Raw genomic sequence first — 17,813 nt, forward strand, 5'->3', positions numbered from 1 at the left:
CACAATGCCAAATTACGGATAGTTTGGCCTGGTATTGCAAAAACCACCCGTTGTCACTGCTCAAGGCCACGGAAGCACTGGGATGTGAACTGCTCCACCTCGGAGCAAAGCTGGTGGGCTGTTTGGAGTGACACTTCAGTGTGCTTTGGGATGAGAGCAGTGTCAAGTGTTGCTCAGACCTTTGCCTGACTGGCACCCCGACACGCCGAGGTGCTGCTGGATGGATGGCTCTGGACACAGATCAGTGGGAGTAAGTGCTATGAGGGAGCTGGGGGGCTCAGCCTGAGAAGAGGAGGCTGAGGGGGGCGTTCTCGCTCTCTACAACTCCCTGACAGAAAGGTGCAGCCAAGTGGGGGTCAGGCTCCCCTCACAGCAAACAAATGACATTAGAGGAAATGACCTCAAGTTGCACGAGAGGAGGGTGACGTTGGACATTAGGAGGAATTTTTTTCATGTAAAGGGATGTCAGGTGCTGGAAGGGGCTGCCCAGGGAGATGGCGGTGTCCCCAAACCTGCAGGTGTTCAAGGAAGGACTGGACATGGCACTCAGTGCTCTGGGCTGGGTGAGAGCCAGTCACAGGTTGGACTCAGCGGTCTGGGGGATTTTTTCCAACCTGATGATTCTGCGATTAGAGGGCTGGAGCAGCTTTGCTCTAGAGACAGGCTGGGAGACCAGGGTATGTTCAGCCTGGAGAAAAGTCCAGGATTACTTGAGAGCCCTTTCCTGTGCCTAATGGGCTCCAATAGATCTGGGGAGGGACTTGGGATACCAGATGGAGGGGACAGGACAAGGGGAAACGGCTTCCCACTGCCAGAGGGCAGAGTTAGGTGGGAGATTGGGAAGAAATTCTTCCCTGGGAGGGTGCTGAGGCCCTGGCACAGGGTGCCCAGAGAAGCCGTGGCTGCCCCTGGATCCCTGGAAGTGTCCAAGGCCAGGTTAGACGGGGCTTAGAGCAACCTAGGCCGGTGGAAGGTGTCGCTGCCCGTGGCACGGGGTGTCACTGGATGTGCCCTGAGGTCCCTCTCGCCCCCGCTGCTCGGTTATCCCGTGACTCCGCGGTCCCCGCCGCGGGGCCCCGGGCGGGGCGGGCTCAGTGCGGGGCGGTCCCGCCGCCTCTTCCGCCCCGCGCCGTCACCGCGCCCGCCCCGCCCCGCCCCGCCGAGCCCGGACCTCCCCCCGGCCCCGGCCGAGCCTGCCCGGCCCGGGAGCCCCCGGCCATGCAGCCCCGCGGCCCCGGCCCCGCCGAGCCCCGCCGGGCGGTCCCGCTGGGCCGCAGCCGGGCGCGCTCCCGGGGCGCGGCGGGCACGGCGCTCCTGCCCTCCATGCTGATGTTCGGCGTCATCCTGGCCTCCAGCGGGCTGCTCCTCATGATCGAGCGCGGCATCCTCGCCCAGGTCGGGCCGCCGCCGCTGCACCCGCCCGCGGGGCCGTCGCGGCGGGACGGGCGGGACTCGCCGGCGGAGCTGGAGCTGGAGGTGCTGCGGGACACGCGGAACCGCACGATCCGCGCCCTGTGTGGGCAGCGCTCCATGCCCCGCAGCGTCTGGGAGCTGCCGCCCGGGCAGCGCCGCACGGTGCTCCGGCACCTCCTGGTCAGCGACAAGTACCGCTTCCTCTACTGCTACGTGCCCAAGGTGGCCTGCTCCAACTGGAAGCGCATCCTGAAGGTGCTGGACGGGGCTCTGGAGAGTGTGGACGTGCAGGGGAAGATGGACCACAAGAGCGACCTGGTGTTCCTGGGCGACATGAAGCCGGAGGAGATCAGCTACCGCCTGAAGCACTACTACAAGTTCATCTTCGTGCGGAACCCGATGGAGAGGCTGCTCTCGGCCTACCGCAATAAATTCGGGGAGATCAAGGAGTACCAGCAGAAGTATGGCGTGGAGATCATCCGGCGGTACCGCAAGAACGGGGGGAACTCGGCCGGCGATGATGTGTCCTTCTCCGAGTTCTTACAGTACCTGCTGGACGAGGATGTGGAGCGCATGAACGAGCACTGGATGCCCATCTACAACCTGTGCCAGCCCTGCGCCGTCAGGTACGACTTCATCGGCTCCTACGAGCGGCTTCGCGCCGACGCCAACCACGTGCTGGAGCACATCCAGTCGCCCTCCTTCGTCCGCTTCCCGGAGCGCCAGGCCTGGTACAAGCCCGTGACGGCCGAGACGCTGCACTACTACCTGTGCAACACCCAGCGCCGGCTGATCAGAGAGCTCCTCCCCAAGTACATCCTGGACTTCTCCCTCTTCGCATACCCCCTGCCCAACATCACCAGTGAGTTCTGCAGGCAGTGAAGCAGTTCCCGTTGAGAGACGGTGGCAAGTCTGCCTTGGCTACAAAGATTTGCTCGCACAGCCCTCGCTGCTGTGTGAAGCACGGTCCTCTATGCATTATTTCCTAATTTTATACTTTTCAAACACTGTTTATATAAAACACTCTCTACTGCCTTCACTACTTAGGATCCTTTTTGTACCTTTCTGACTTTACTATGTGCATACGCCACTGGCTCGAGCAGAGTAGCTTTTGTATCTCTATTTTGCTCTAAATCCTTTTTTTATGCCACAACGTGGAGAGCTCCTGTAAGGAATCTGAGAAATTTATATATTTAAAATATTTTTCTTCCTTTTTTGGGTTTTGTACTAAACATTGGTTGAATTGAGATCATAACGTGGCAGTTAACAACGCTAATTTTTAGTGCATTAAGCCAGTCCCGGGTGGGTTTTGGCATAAGTAGAAAAAAAAAGGTAAACCAGGCCCCATTTATCCTTTGTTTTTTTCATTTTAGATGGTACTTAAATGAGGCTGGTCATTTTTTCTGTGTCAGTAGCACCTCTGGTTTTAATTTTTATTTGTATTATTATTTTTATTTTTATTTACCATTGAAATAGAATTAGGGATAGGATAATACCCCTTATTTGGGTGATTTTGGGAGTACAACTATTTACTCAGCCTCATGTATCAGATGCAATATCAAGCCATCACATTCTGCTCTTTTCTCTGAATTGAAGCAGTACAGACTCAGGATAAGATCAAAGCCCATCCTGGTCCTTAGGATGGAAAACAAATCCCACGGGCCACATGCCAGCTTGCATCCTCGTGGGTCCCTGCATGGAAACCACTGTGGAAAAACCCTTTCTCCAGCCATGTTTGAAACAATGGTGATTTGTGGATTGATTTTTCCTCCTTTAATAGCTGTGCATACTCTTTTTATAGCTCTTGTATTTAATTATGGCTCTGGAATCGTAAAAGTTTGGGAGATAAGGCAGGATGTTGCTCCTGGGAGGCTGTGTCCTCGTTTCTAATAAAGTTTTTATATGAATTAGCCTGTTAGTGCTCTTCCTTGGGATTGTTTGTGTCCTTGGAGAGGCTTCTGCCCCTCATGCTGAGCCACAACACAAAGGTGGGATGAACTGGTTGTTCCTGTTGTGATTAAATAATGTTTTCATTGCCAGAGCAGAACCAACACATGGAGAATGGACACACAGGAGCCAAACGCGTAACAGGACACAGGGAAATGAGATGAAAAACAGCAAAATCGGCTCCTAATTGCTGTGGAGTTAGTACAAAGTGATTTTGGAGCTGGCAACTTCCTGGGATTCCTCTTTTAATTTTCTTTCCCCATTTTTAAGGTGTTTTCTTCAGGATTTTAACATTTTCTGAAAGAAGGGCATGGAGCTGCATCCAAGCCCACTGTTGGGGTAAGTGGCCAAGGACAGTTTGGGCTGAGGGATTTTTACCTTTGCTGAGGGGGTCGTGGCTGGGTATGAAGGCAATGACTGGAACATTCATGGATTTGAGCTCCTGGCCGTGTCCTGAATCTGTGGGCAAGGATTCCAGGCCAAAAATGGCTCAGAAATTGGCTTTTCTCTCTTCATGCCCACTCTGAAATTGGCAGCATTCCTGCCTGTCCCCAGGGGTTTTGGTGCCCGGTGCTGGAAGAACTGGAGATCTGTCCTCCAGCCAAAGGCACCAGATCTGGCTGAGAATCAGATTTTGTTTTGTAAAAGAGATGCTGCTGAGGAGTGTGGGTTGAGCTGTAATTAAACCTGACCTCCAGGTCTCCCTAACTAGGAATAAGTTGGTGAGACTTTGCTATCTTTGCTTCTGGGAACATTTCCCGCTTGTTTGGTAATTCAATTTTTAATTAAATGTTTATTTCTCAGTAGTTTTAAAAGTTTATGCTGCTTGTTTGTTTATCTGCTGCAGCTTCTGTTCTCTATATTAAATTTCTGTCTCTTTCCCCCTTAATCTAATTTACCGTGCACAGGATTTTGCTTTTCTCAGACTCCCTCTCTCTCATTTTCTGAGCATCACTGATCACCCTTTTCTCTTTAAACAAAGCCAACAGGCTTCCACCTTCTTGTACCTTCCTGTGAAGAGGATTTTAATTCAGGTAGAGCATTGTAGCTTGGGAAGAAATTGGTCTGCAGGTCAGCAAAAATGAGAAATCTATCAGGTTTCCATTATTTGGGCTTCATTTTATCTGTGACCAATGGTACAATTATCCATGGCAGCTTTGTACAAGTAGAGTGGAAAAAAAAGTCAGCTCCCTCTGCAGCTGTATCATTTCTTTCCTTGGTCAGGTGTTTCTCCAGGGTGGAATAAATCAGGAGGAGATTCCAGAGCTGACAGCAGGCGCTGGAGGTGAGAGGTGCTGAGCAGGATTCAGCCATTCCCTGGAGCACGGAGAAAGGGATGACAGCTGCAGGAGCAGGGAGGAAAACATGAAGTTATGAACTGGTTTGGATCTGCTCCAGGCTGGCAGCTCCTTTTCCCACCTTTCCATCCCTACATGTGCAGTTATCCTGCAGAATCAGAAGAGAATCTTTCCCCTTTTGAATTCTGTTTTGTTAATCCTCAATTCTGCACTGAATGCCCCAAACTTCCCTGAGTGAACAATCTGAGGTTTTGGCATCAGGGTTTGTCCCTCACTTGCTTATTCCAATTTTGTTGTGATAAATCTCATCCCTGACCCCACAGCTCTCATGTTCTCCCTGTAGCATCCTGTCCAGGGATGTGGAGACACCCAAACAGTTTAATTCCACCTCATGACACAGAAACCCTCTGATTCCCTCTGAAGTATCCCAATGTTACTATATTTTGTCATTAGTCTCTTCTGCTCAGTTTTTGGAATTTGGAGCTGGTTTGATGTTCCCCTGCAGACCATGGAGTGAAACAGGTTAGGAACCTTTGCTCTTCCAAAAATTTCACTTCACATGTCATCTTCTTTACTAATTCCAACATTACACCTGCAAAGCCTCATTCCACCCTTCCCAAACCCCAACATGAAAGGGGTTTGGAATATGTTCCCTCTGGTCCCCATGCTCAGCTCAGGGTGTATGTCAGGTTTCTCCTCTTTCCTGTGGGTCTTGTGTGGATTTTACAGGAATAAGCGACTTCCTGGCCAGCCACTGGGGCTGAAATAAACACATTAAGGCTGCCAGTCACCAAGTTGGCTGGTAGCCATGACCCCAGATCTAGCGGGAATAAAGCTTTGGGAATGGCGGCGGGAGCAAGCGGTGCCAGGGACGGCTGCTCTGACGCCTGCAGACGGCATCACACCAGCCTGGCTTCTGCTCCTCTTGGCTCCCAGCCTCCCTCCTGATGGACGAGAGTCACCCCGGGCTGTGGACCTTGCTTTGAGCACGAACATCCTTGGGATGTGATTTTGCAAGAGCCAAAAGAAAGCGTCTCCAATGGGTCTATTGTGTGTCGAGATATTTTTGTATTCATAGAATCCCGGAATGGTTTGGGTTGGAAGGGACCTTAAAGATCGTCAAGTTCCAACCCCCTTCCATGGGTGGGTTTGAGAGGGTGTCAGGCACATCCCTGGGTGAGGCTCTTTGCCACTGTAAAGCAAGGAAATGAGGAAGGCTGGGATGAAAAGCTCCGTGCCCAAGCGCTGCCCCCGCCCTGCACCCCTCGCCTTTTATCGCAGCTATTTTGCATGTGAATGAGAACTTTCCCGCTTCCTTCTGGGGCTTGAATTGGCAAACGGGGAGTTGTTAAAAAATCTCCAGTCTTCAGCCCCGACAAAGGATGGTTGCCATGGAAATAATGGAAGTTGCATCGTGAGCAAAATATGTCCAGGCCCGCCGCCAGCGGGAGGGAGGAGGGAACACCTTGTCGGTCAGGAACCTTCTGCCAGGGCCCATGTGCCTCCACGTGCTTGCCCTTGTCCTTAAGGGGCAGTTTGTCCTTTGGGTTAAAAGATTGGATGGGAAGGGCTTGTAGAACTTCACCTGCTCTTTCCACAGTGCTGGTGCCACCAAATTCAGCAGAGCTTCCCCACATTTTGGATCCCAAAGGGTGTCTGTACAAGTGGAACCAAAGCTGGAATCCCATCTCATGTAACAGGCAGGAGTCTCCTATCTCAGTTATATCCAACTTCTTCTTCATGTCCAGGAATCTTCCAGGTCTATTTTCCACCTGCCTATAAAGACAGACAAGGTGGCTTCCTTTTTTTCTGGGGAAAAAAAGCACCTTTGGATTTTAAACTCTCCAAAAGCCTTTTCTTTTCAGACCCACAATGATAACCTGCATTTTCTGTTGCTTTCAGCAAATCTTAAGGTGATTTGAAGCCAAGAAGATTGAGGAATTTGCTTTATACCTCTTCAAAGTGCTAATGGGAGCCACAGAATCCTTGCTGAGCTATGAGAGGGACTAAAATAAATCTCCATCAGGGTTTATCCGTGAGCTGCAGAGCTCTTTGGTGAGGCCCGGAATCAGTGTGGGAACTGCACCTCTCAGTGGCTCTGGTGAGTGGTATTTGCTGGTGGGAGCTTGGAATGGGGAACAACAGGGCACTTTGGGGCTTAAACACATCCTTCTGCTCTCCTGAGAGCACCAGGGGCTTGGGAAGAAGCTCAAAGCAAGCAGGAAAATCCTGTTTGTTGCTGTTGGGGAGCATCAGGTGAGCAGGAAAACAGGGATGTGGGAACCAGCAGTGGCACACAGGTACCTGAGGAAACCCCCATTGAAGCTGCCACTGTTTGAAGGAATTTTAAGGTGCTGGAGTGGGGAGTAAAGGATAAAGAGCGTGGCTGGGTGTAGGCTCAGATCTCCTGCCACCAACAGAGCAGAACTGAGAAGGTTCAGGCTGATTTCTAACCTGGGAAAGGGCCAAGCAGGGAGAAGCAGCAAGCCTTGAGATTTAAAATGTGAAAACATAGGAAGTGCATATAAATATCTGGATCCCCATGCTACTTTTTCTTCACACACCTCAATCCCACCTCCTGATCATTGGCAAGTCCAGGTGGATGTTAAGCTGATGAGAGCCTGACCTATGGGGAGAATCCCAGAATGATTTTGGTGGGAAAAGACCTTAAAAATCATCTAGTCCCACCTCCTTCCATGGGCAGGGACACCTTCCAATACACCAGGTTGCTCCAAGCCCCATCCAAAATCAAGGTGTTCTGTGGGATCGTGGGGTCAGGAGGCTTTTGGGGGTGAGGGGCTTGGAAGGAAGCAGCAGCTGGGAATGAGGAGCTGGGGACACTTGGGGTGGCCGTGAAACCATCTGGTTTGTGGCAGAGCCCTAACAGCAGGGAAGGGCTGGGGGGGTCTGTGCTGCTGAGTGCTCACAAAGAGCCCCCTGGAGCCAGGACTGCAGGACGGCAGGAAAATCCTGGCTCTGACGGGACGATGCTGCAGAGACACCGAGCCTGGGAGCACCGCGGCCGGAGCCGGAGCCTTCCCTGGAGCAGCTCTGCAGGAATCCACCCTCCGCTCGCTGGCTTCAGGCAATTCCGTATGAAAAATCGCTTTAACCAAGTCTTGCAATAGCAAGGGTGAGCCCCGCAGCGTTGCAGTGGATCTTTGAAGACTTGAAAGTCTTCAAAGCTGCCTTGGTGGGGACACTGCACAGTCCCGCGGCCCCATCCCGCCCTGTCACATCCCTCCCTTCCCTGCTCCAGCCTGGGATGCTCCTGCACACCCCATCCCTGCCACCCCTCTGATCTTCCAGCGCTCAGCTCCGCCTGTTTGCGCAGTGTTTAACCCATGCCCACCCCTCCCCATGGCTCCCAATTCCAAGATCACGATAAAATTCCCAACCTGCTCCGTTAGAGCATCGACTTTTCGGGGAGCTCTGCCAGCTGCTCCCTCCCATCCGCACGCAGCCCCGGAGGGCTCGGCAGAATTCCCCATCCCATGCTTCCCCTGCTGGCAGGAAGCAGTCTGGCAGACAGCATGTTTAGAGGAGACTGATGTCTCGGAGCCACCGAACCATTTAATTGCCAATAAACACAGCCCACATGTAAATAATTATAGAGACCGGGGAACTGTGTCGTCTTCCATGGAGGGAGGGAGCTGTCAGCCTGGAAACACCCCATGGCAAGGGGAGAAATTAAGATTTCTTGTTAATGCAGGAGGGATGAGCATCAGTAAACATGCCTGGATATTTCCAGGTGTTGGTTCAGGCTCAGGGTGGCCCAGAAGGTGATGGCTCCTGGTGAACTGAGAAGGACCAGGCTGTGCTTTGGGGTGAGTTTGAGGGTAAATATTGAAAATTCATCCATTTGCTTTGTTGCAACCCAGTGGGATTATGGCAATATCTTTTTTTTTTTTTTTTTCCCCCACATTTTTGGGATAAAGAGCTGCAAGCATTCTAGTTCAGAACTTTGGAGCTTTATCAACATCCTGTACATTCTGGGCTATGCAAAGCCCTTTGTTCCCCTGCCAGGACATACCATCCCATCCCATCCCCGCCCCTGCCTTGAGCAGGGACATCTTCCACTAGCCCAGGTTGCTCCAATCCCTGTCCAGCCTGGCCTTGGACACTTCCAGGGATGGGGCAGCCACAGCTTCTCCAGGCAGCCTGTGCCAGGGCCTCAGCACCCCCAAAGGGAAGAATTTCTTCCCAATCTCCCACGCTGCCCTCTGGCAGTGGGAACCCGTGTCACTCCAGGCCCGTGTCCAAAATCTTTCTGCAGCTCTCATGGAGCACCTTTAGGCACAGGAAGGGGTCCAATGTTTCCCTGGAGCCTTAGGCATCCCCAGTGCCATCTCTCACCCCCTGAGGTTGCCCTGGTTCCATTCCTGGAGCGGGAGGGTGTCACCATGCAGAGCCCCGCACCGCCACTGCCACAGAAGCCGCCTGGATCCCGCAATTTGGCTTTTCCCAGGAGGTTGATGGTTCCTATGGCAACTGAGAGCCGCTCTGCAGCGCTTCCCTGCGTGGCAATCAGCGCTCACCTCATCCGTGGAATGAGCGCCCGTCACCCTCACGCTGCGCGGCCTCGGCCGCATCCCGCTGGTCACAGCCGGGACACGGGCTGGAGCATCCCGGGGAGACAACCCCCCTGCCTTCAGGACCTGGCTGCAGCATCACCCCAAGTTCTCTGCTGCCAGGGGCTGTGGGGTGACTCCATCCATCCCTGCTGCAGGAAATGTCTGCCTCTACCTCGTTGCTCCCAAAATTGGATGTTAACATGCAGTAAAATGATGCTTTGAGCAGGAGGGTTTTGGGGTGTCTCCCAGCCCTGCTCCATCTGTGGCATGCTGGAGAGTCCCAGGCAGTGCCACCAAGGCAGGGGTGTGTCTGTAGATTTTTGGGGACTGGCACAAGGCACCCCATCCCTCATCATCACCTTGGGGAGCAATGTTAAACTAAGTGTGGTAAATGCCAGATTTTTCCCTGAACTGGGGCATGATGACCGCGGTGTGTGACTAAGGAGATTGTTGGCATCTGCAGCGGGAGCTTGATGATGGATAAAAGAGATGAATGAGGAGTAAACTGGGGTTTAGGAAATCTTGGTTAATTTGCTGCAGCGAGAGCTTGCTACGCTCACAGAAATTAAAGTGTGAGCACTCACAGCAACGGAGGAGGAGGAGGAGGCACCGGGGAATACAGGATGAGTCGGAAGTGGGTACATCCATAAATCACCTGTGGTGCTTTCAATAATTCAACAGTGCTGGAAGATCCAGCAGTTCACAGAGAGGTGATGTCCATGGGAAAGTGCTCAGTCTGCCTGATGCAGTGGGATCCAGCCCCAAGTGTCCCAGGGTGGGTTGGATGGGGTTTGGAGCAACCTGGGCTGCTGGAAGGTGTCCCTGCCCACGGCAGGGGGTGGGACTGGGTGGGATTTAAGGTCCCTGCCATCCCAAACCAGGACTAATTCCAGGTCATTACTGTGAGCCTGAGCTGTATCAACTGTGCTTTTAGGCAAAAGAAGTGAAAATAAGCCTGATTTACTCGTGTACATGTCACAAACCTGCCTCTTTAACCAGAGCCAAGATCTGGGAAGAGACTGGCCACAGTTTGTACAGCCCATGGAATCCGCTCAGAGAAATGCAAAAGGTATTTTGCAAGCCCTGTCAAGGAAATCAGAAGCAGTGGCTTGAGTCAGAATGTTATTCACAATAAACCAAGAAATAATGTTAATAATAATGATGATAATAATATAAAATGAATCAGCAATTTCTAAGCTTTTTCCAGATCCAGAAATAAAATTTGCCCAATGATCCTGGCTCAGTGGAAGAGCTTCTCTATTCTGGATTTTTATCATCACTGGAGATATCCAGACAGAACAAACAGAATAAGAAGGGGACTAAAAGGCAATGGAAAATTACCAGGCTAATTTTGTTTGCTGTGCCTGTTTTGGAGACAGAGGAGGGAATTTCTAGGAGTCCACATGAAAACAGTGTTGATCCTTTGTGTGCATTTAGAGTTGATCCTCATCTCAATTTATTCTGCAGTGCAGGACAAAGGGCCTCATCATCTGCAGCCATGGGAGAACTCTGGATGGGGACCAAATAATGGGAATAATACCTTGCTTGTAGGAAAGCTCTTTCAAATAATCATGTCTTGGGTGCTTTTGAGAGACCATCACTGGAATAATTTATATTATCTACCCCAATTATATTATCTGCCCCTTGAAGCTGTAAACACTTGAACAGGCTGACAAATATTTTCCCTTCCTGGGCTGTGTCCTGGCAGATGGGAGAGCTACAGGCACCAAATCCAGGTAGAGGAGAGGGTCATAAAATGGAATTGTTTAGGTTGGAAAAGATCTTTAAGATAGTTGAGTCCAACTGTTATCCCAACAAGAGAGTTTGGGAGGAAAAAACAGTCTCGGGGAGAATATTGTGCAAAGCTCTTAATAACTGAGGATGATTTAACAAAAGTACCCCCTTTATACCCCCTGGTTCCTGGGAGAAAACCTTCGAGCAGCTTCCTGAGGAAAGCTCTGCAGAATCAGCCTTCAAACATGTTTTCCTCCCTCATTTATCTGATTAATTTGCTCTCATTAAGAAAACCAACCATGTTTTCCTTTATATATCCAGTTTCTGTGAATCACAGACTGCAGCTCCGGGATTTCTGTGTTTATTCTCAGAAGTCTCTCAGCCCTTAGTTCACTCTCCCAAAATAGTGTTTTCCCTTTTCCTGCAGGTATTCTGGGGAATGAGCAAAACATCTAAACAGGGGGACCTGAGGGTGGGGGTTTTCTCTCCCAGTGCTCAATAACTGCTAATTCTAGTCTAGTCTGGAGACATGGAAGAGGAAACCTCTTCGTGGATCACTTCTCTGGGATGGATATATGGATTTTAAATGATCCTGCAGATAAATGCAGTGATGGGAATGAGTGGGTGGTGGAGGTGGGGGGAAATAAAAGCTAAGAAGAGTAATTTAGGGAAACCTAGGGGTTTTAATTATGAGTGAAGTAATAGAGATTGTGATGGGATGAAATGAAGAGAGAAGGAATCAACATCAGCAGTGATAGGACAAGGGGAAACGGCTTCAGTCAGACAGAGGGCAGAATTAAATGGGATACTGGAAAGAAATTCTTGGCTCCAAGGATGGTGAAGCCATGGCACTGCTTGCCCAGAGAAGCTGTGGCTGCCCCATCCCTGGAAGTCTCCAAGGCGAGGCTATATGGGGCTTGGAGTTACCTCGTCCAGCAGTAATCCCAGCCTGACCTCCAAGGATCTGCCTCTGCCCAGGACTGGGACAGAACGAATCACATCCAAGCTAGCATCTCCCTGGGATGTGGCTGAGCTGCAGTCAGGGGTTTCTGGGTTTCGTGGGATTCACATCAACACACACACAGCCCAAGCTCTTGAAGCCTTTATTACAGGAAGGACACACAGGGATCTTCTGCCTTGCTTGGCTTCTCCGGGATGAGCAGCCCAGGCCCAGGGAAGCTGCAGGAAGCCGAGGAGGGAGCTGCTCTGTGGGAACAGGACAGAAGTCACTGGCACTACTTTGGAGGGGTCCCTGTCTCTGCTGGTCACCCCACAGAAGATCACGAGTACTTCCAGGGCCACCATGAGGGCCTAAGCCAGAAGGTGAGTGGGTGTAAGGGAATGAGGGGTGTAAGGAGAGTGGATTGGGGATCCTGTTGGGGTCCAGCCAGCTATGTCTGCCCTGGATGCTTCCCAGCTGCTGGCAGAAGCAGGGATGCTGGCCAGTGCCATGGGCAGGCTCTGTGCAGGGCTGAGGTCCTGTTGCCTGGGGGCTTTGAAGTCCTGTCCTTGGGCATGAGGAGCAGTGGGAGGTCACAGCTCGGCCCCACAGAGCAGAGCTGGGAGCTGCCACGGCCCTGAGCTGTGGTGCCTACAGCGGTGCTGGTGCCTGTGGCTGTTCCCAAGGGTTTCTCCTGGGAAATCAAGAGGTCAAAACCTAGATGGGAATTGGGTGTAAGGAGACGCTGCCTTCTGCATGTGCTGCTTGCACAGAGCAGCCTGAGAGGCCACAGAGGCACTTCAGACACTGAGGAGCACTGACAAGCAGACCCATCCTTCATCTGGCAGCTTCTAGGATAGAACAGCCTGGCACTGGGATTCCCACCTCCACTGCAGGATCCTGAACGTGGACATACACCAACCTCAGCTTCCCTGGGAGCAGAATTTGAAGCATCATTCCAAGCAAACTCATCACTTGAGATCCTTTGAGTCCTATTTGGCCATGAAGAGCAGCAATGTGCTCAGCTGCATCTGCACCTTTGCACCTTTGGCTGGAGAAATTGGGATGCCCTGTCTGGTTACAGGGGTGGCTCCTCCAGCAGGCCAAGCAGGTTATGAAAGTCACACCCATTCCAAACCAGCCACCTGCTGTCAGCAGCAACGTGCCCCCAATCTGCACCCACAGAATGCACATTGTACTACTTTGTCTTTTCACCAGTAAGACACAATTTTAAAGGATAAATGCACAGCAATTTCATAGTTCCCCGTGCAAGTCGACCTCTTCCCGTGGCACAAAGTGCTGCCTGTTGCTTAGGAACAATCTATATTCTACACTATGAAGATGTGCACTCTCCAAAGAGTTTTTTACACAATGGGAGTTTGCCTTGCTCAGACACCAACCCACCTCCTGCATAAACCACGGGGTGAAGTCTTTGTGCTCCAAATGTAGAACTGGACACCTACTACACCCAGCCATGATTCGGGATATAGGGATATGTCCCAGCCATGGTTTGGGATATAGGGCTACGCAAACCAAATCCCTCAAAGCCCTCCATCTAAGATAACCTGGACTGCAAAGCTATCTTGTCCGAGGTCCCGGTGGGAGCATCTGCCAGGGTGGAGCAGGTATTGAAGCGGGAAGCCTTGCAGGACATGCTCCTGGAGCTCTGCTTCTTGCGGTAGAAGTAGCTGCTGAGGTGGAACCAGAACTTGTCGTGGAGGGAGGCGTAGATGAAGGGGTTGTAGCAGGCAGAGCTCATGGCGATCAGGTGGCACGAGACCTGGATGACATTGACGTACCGCTTGTCCAGGATGGTGAACTCCTCGTCGATGTCCCGGATGAAGTTGACCACCTGCAGGGGCAGCCAGCAGATGGCAAAGCAGACCACGGAAATGGTGAGCACCCGGAAGGTCTTGTGCTTGGTCCTGGTCCACTTGGCCTGGCAGGGGTGGGCGGCGCCCGGCACATTCCTCCTGCGCAGGTGGTAGGTGATGGCACAGAAGGAGACGGACACGGCCAGCAGCGGGAGCATGTAGGAGAGCAGCAGCATCAGGCACGAGTACAGCAGCCGCTCCCTCTCCTCGTGCTTCCAGAACTCCTCGCAGATGATCATGTCGTGGCCGATGGCGTTGAGGTCCAAGTAGTGGGTGTGCAGTGAGGTGGGCACAGAGGCCACGATGGAGAGCAGCCAAATGCAGGCCACGAGGCCGACGCAGGCCCTGCGGCTGATCCGCCTGCGGATTGGGTACGCCACCACCACGTAGCGGTCGATGGCGATGGCCGTGAGAGACAGCACCGACACGAAGACAGTGGCAGCCTGCAGCAGCGTGACAAAGTAGCACATGAACATGCCGAAGAGCCAGCCCCGCTCCTCGAAGGCGTAGGACACAGTGAGGGGGACGCAGGCCAGGCACATGATGAAGTCGGCCGCCGCCAGGTTCCCGATCAGGAAGTTGGTGGTGCAGTGCAGCTTCTTGGTGAGGGCGATGAGGAGGATGAGGAAGAGGTTCCCGATGCACGCCACCACCACCAGCGTGGCATAGAGCGGGATGAAGAGCGGCTTCAGCTCCAGGAGCAGGTCCAGGCCGGTGAAGATCAGGGCTGAGTCGTTGTGCCAGGAGTCATTGGGCAGCTGAGCCATGGGAACCCCTGTGGCTGATGCAGCTTCTCCACAACTCAGAGTCAAATACAGATGAGCCTCTGAGCTCTGGAGGGGACACAAATACATTTTGGTTGAACTTCTGGGTAGAAGGACCTGTCCTGAGTCTTGGCCCTTTGCACAGCCCTGTGCTGAGGCACTGGCTGGTTTAAATGACTTGCTTAAGAGTGAAGATGCCCTGTGACAGACAGTGGAGCTCCGGTATGGAGGAGAGTTGGAAAGCTGGCTGTGAAATAGTCAAGCAGCCAGCACAGATCTGTGGGGATCTGCCAGCTTGGGGCAGCAGGACCCAAAAATCAGCTTGAGAAACCTCCCACACCTGGGAGCTGTGCTGACTTAAGGCAGAAAAAAAGGACACTCCTGCATTTCTTGCTTTTTATTTTTCCCAGTTAATTCCACCCTGACCCACCAGCCCCATGCCACCTGGCTGGGATGGGAAAGGAGCATCCTTTCCATCCCCAGCACTCCTGTGTCTCTCCCACCCCAGCCCATCCCACCGGGTTCTTTTATCCCCTTGGTTATATCTTCATCACCCATGGAGCTTTGGCTTCTCCTGTCTTTCCCTGTGGCAGCTGTGATGGGAGGGAGGGAAAGAGGGAGAGCCTGGCTCCCTGAGCACCTCCACAAACCCACTCAGAGTAGCACAGGGGAAAATGTATTCCAACAGAAAATGTATGGAAATTAGAAGTTCCCCTCCAGGACGCTCCTTTCAAGCCCCACACTCTCAAAATTATTGTTTGATCCCCCTTACCAGGATCTGGACAGTCTTTTCCCCCCAGTGGAGAGTCAAATCAGCATTAATTAAGAAACTCTTGTAATTAACCGAGGGATATTGAGGTTTTCTATATCCCAGCTGCACTCACAGGGCGCACGCTGTGATACCACAGCTCCAGGTCCCTGCGCCCTGCCTGGGGCAGGAGCACAAAATCCATCAGGAAACTTGCAGCTGAGGAGCCAAAATGCTCATTAACTTACAGAATGCAAATTCTGAAGCTCAATTAAATTCTCTAATTCTGCTTCGTGTACCCACGAGAGTCAAACCAGCCCTTCTGTGCATCGCCGGGGTCCTGCTCCCTCTCCAATGAATGCTGAACCCCGCGGCTCTGGCTGGGGTTTTGGGGGTCCAGGGTGTGGCTGCAGGACCCCCTGTCTCGGTCCGGAGCTCTCTTACCTGCCGAGGGGTCCGGGGTGCTCAGGGTCGGGAGCCGCCCGCTGCCCGCCGATGTTCCCGTGAGGATGAGGAGGAGCGCTCCCTTCGCAGGGTGTTCACCGGGAAGCTCCGGCACAGCCGATCGCAGCCGGGTTTTTGTGGTGTGGGGCTTTCGTCGCCTTGCTTTGTTTTTATTGTTGTTTCCCCCCCCCCCCCCCCCCCCCCCCGCTGCCTGAGCCTTTCAGTCCCGGAGGAACAGGACGTTCCCACCCACGGCGCTCGGTCTTCCACGTACCCGGGGGGACGCGCACATCCCACCGCCCCGCACCGCAGGTGGAGCCGCATCCCGCCCCCGGCCCGGCGGGGAGCACCGGGGGGCTGCGGGGAGCCCCTCCCTCGCCCTCGGGGCCGGATCCAGGGACATTCTCCCGGTAGGGAAGGGGAGGAAGGCGCGGAGAGGACGGGGCGGGCGGGCACAGGGACCGCGCGGAGCTCCCGGAGTCGGTAGCGCCCGCCCCGTCGGGGGGTCCCGGCCCGGGAGCGAGGAAAGAGGGGGGGAAAGTGGGGTGAGGGAAGAGTGGGGTGAGGGTGACCCAGCCGTAGGGTGATGGGCACCCAGCCCCGGGGTGCTGGTGGCCCAGCTGGGGGAGCAAGTGTAGGATGGGGTGAGGGCGGTCCAGCCATGGTGAATTGACCCAAATGAGAAAGGGTACCAGGGTCAGTCTTATTTAAATAAGGGAAAATGATAAAAAATTATCATCCACCGGAATTTTGGGGGGATAAGAGGAATGGAAATTTGCAGAGCAGTCACAGAAGCTCTGGAAAATTGAGAGTTTTGGCGCAAGACAGTGATTAATTCACCCCAATCTGATGGAGCTGGGCTGGTTATTAAAAGTGGCTGAGCCGATCAAGAGGAGAGTGCTCACCCCTGCTGGATAATCAGCAGGAAGAGAATAATCTTTGTCTCCATATCAGTGCCTGACGAGAGCTGCTGTTAATTTTAAAGAGCAGAACAATCAGATTAGGAGAGCCAGAGGCAGGTTTGAGGGGAGAGCTGGGCTTTGGAGCTGACAGCAGGATGAGGAGTCCATCCCAAGACAGGCACAGGCTCCATCCCCACCTGGATGCGCCATGGCCAGGGTGACCCGGCTGCAGCACTGGGAGCTCTTCCCTCTGCACAGGCTCATGCTGGGAAAACCTTTGACATCATCTTTGCTGCTTTCAGAGCCTGCAGAATAAATCACTCTTATTCCCAGAGCTCATATTGCCCTGCCCCAGGTCCTGGCTCAGGGGTACAAGGGTGGGTTTGAAAGCTGCAGCCCACCCTGATGGTTGAGCTGGAGGCCCCTCCTGTGGCATCCTGGTGTCCCTCCCATTCCAAACAGATGATGGACAGGAATCAGTTTGCTGTGATTTTTATTCTTTTCCATGTCACCAGGGTGGTTTTTAGAAATAACCAGAGATCCCCAAGATCCTGTCAGTTCTAAAGGAGGATGGGATATTTAATGGCCATAAGCTGAAGGAGGGAAGGTTTGGAGTGGATATTGGGAAAAAATCCTTTCCTGTGAGGGTGCTGAGGGCCTGGCACAGGGTACCCAGAGAAGCTGTGGCTGCCTCATCTTTGGCAGTGTCCAAGGTCAGGTTGGATAGGGCTTGGAGCAACCTGGCATAGTGGAAGTTGTCCCTGCCCACAGTACAGGCTGGAACTGGATGAGCTTTGAGCTCTCTTCCAACCCAAACTATCCTGGAATTCTGTGATTCTCAGCAGCACCACACAGTGCTGCCAGCTCATGCTTCTGTGGGATCAATTCCTTTAGTCCAAGCTTGTGGAGAAGCACATTTTTTCCTGTTTGGTGGGTGGGAGCCTTTCCTTGCTGCCCAAAGTGCTCTGTCAGCCCTGCCCTCTCCTGCTCTGACAAGGCAGCAGGTGGATTGTGTTAGACACTTTATTCTGGCCCATTATGAAAGCCAAACCCCTGCCAGGCTGGGGCTGCATTAGCACATGGGCTCTCCACTCTGTACCTCTCCAGGAGTACCAGAAAGGCTGTTTCACACAGAGAAAAAGGTAAAATATTATCTTTAAAAGGTACAAAGGGGA

At 52.8% G+C, this 17,813-nt stretch overlaps 2 protein-coding genes and 1 long non-coding RNA gene across 3 annotated transcripts; 1 reads left to right on the forward strand and 2 right to left on the reverse strand.

The window, feature by feature from the left end:
* Positions 1 to 965: 965 nt before the first annotated feature.
* CHST14 (carbohydrate sulfotransferase 14) lies at positions 966 to 3,323 on the forward strand. The gene has a single exon (XM_030273740.4). The coding sequence runs from the start codon at positions 1,006 to 1,008 to the stop codon at positions 2,293 to 2,295; it is 1,290 nt and encodes a 429-aa protein (XP_030129600.4). The 5' UTR covers positions 966 to 1,005; the 3' UTR covers positions 2,296 to 3,323.
* Positions 3,324 to 4,453: 1,130 nt separating this feature from the next.
* Positions 4,454 to 9,759, reverse strand: LOC140684250 (uncharacterized). Its single transcript, XR_012056227.1, has 2 exons — positions 9,197 to 9,759; positions 4,454 to 4,703 (listed from the first exon to the last, which is right to left on the reverse strand). It is a non-coding gene; the product is annotated as an uncharacterized lncRNA (long non-coding RNA).
* Positions 9,760 to 12,052: 2,293 nt separating this feature from the next.
* LOC100221986 (prolactin-releasing peptide receptor-like) lies at positions 12,053 to 15,909 on the reverse strand. Its single transcript, XM_002196808.6, has 2 exons — positions 15,737 to 15,909; positions 12,053 to 14,613 (listed from the first exon to the last, which is right to left on the reverse strand). Exon 2 carries the CDS (start codon positions 14,545 to 14,547, stop codon positions 13,462 to 13,464), a length of 1,086 nt encoding a protein of 361 aa, XP_002196844.2. The 5' UTR covers positions 14,548 to 14,613; positions 15,737 to 15,909; the 3' UTR covers positions 12,053 to 13,461.
* Between the last annotated feature and the right edge of the window lie 1,904 nt (positions 15,910 to 17,813).

The sequence above is a fragment of the Taeniopygia guttata genome, chromosome 5, assembly GCF_048771995.1.
Source record: "Taeniopygia guttata chromosome 5, bTaeGut7.mat, whole genome shotgun sequence".
NCBI classification, from domain to species: domain Eukaryota; kingdom Metazoa; phylum Chordata; class Aves; order Passeriformes; family Estrildidae; genus Taeniopygia; species Taeniopygia guttata.

Coding starts and splice junctions, on each gene's coding strand:
- CHST14 (XM_030273740.4), top strand. CDS start 1,006: ATGTGCCCTGAGGTCCCTCTCGCCCCCGCTGCTCGGTTATCCCGTGAC.
- LOC100221986 (XM_002196808.6), bottom strand. CDS start 14,547: ATGGCTCAGCTGCCCAATGACTCCTGGCACAACGACTCAGCCCTGATC.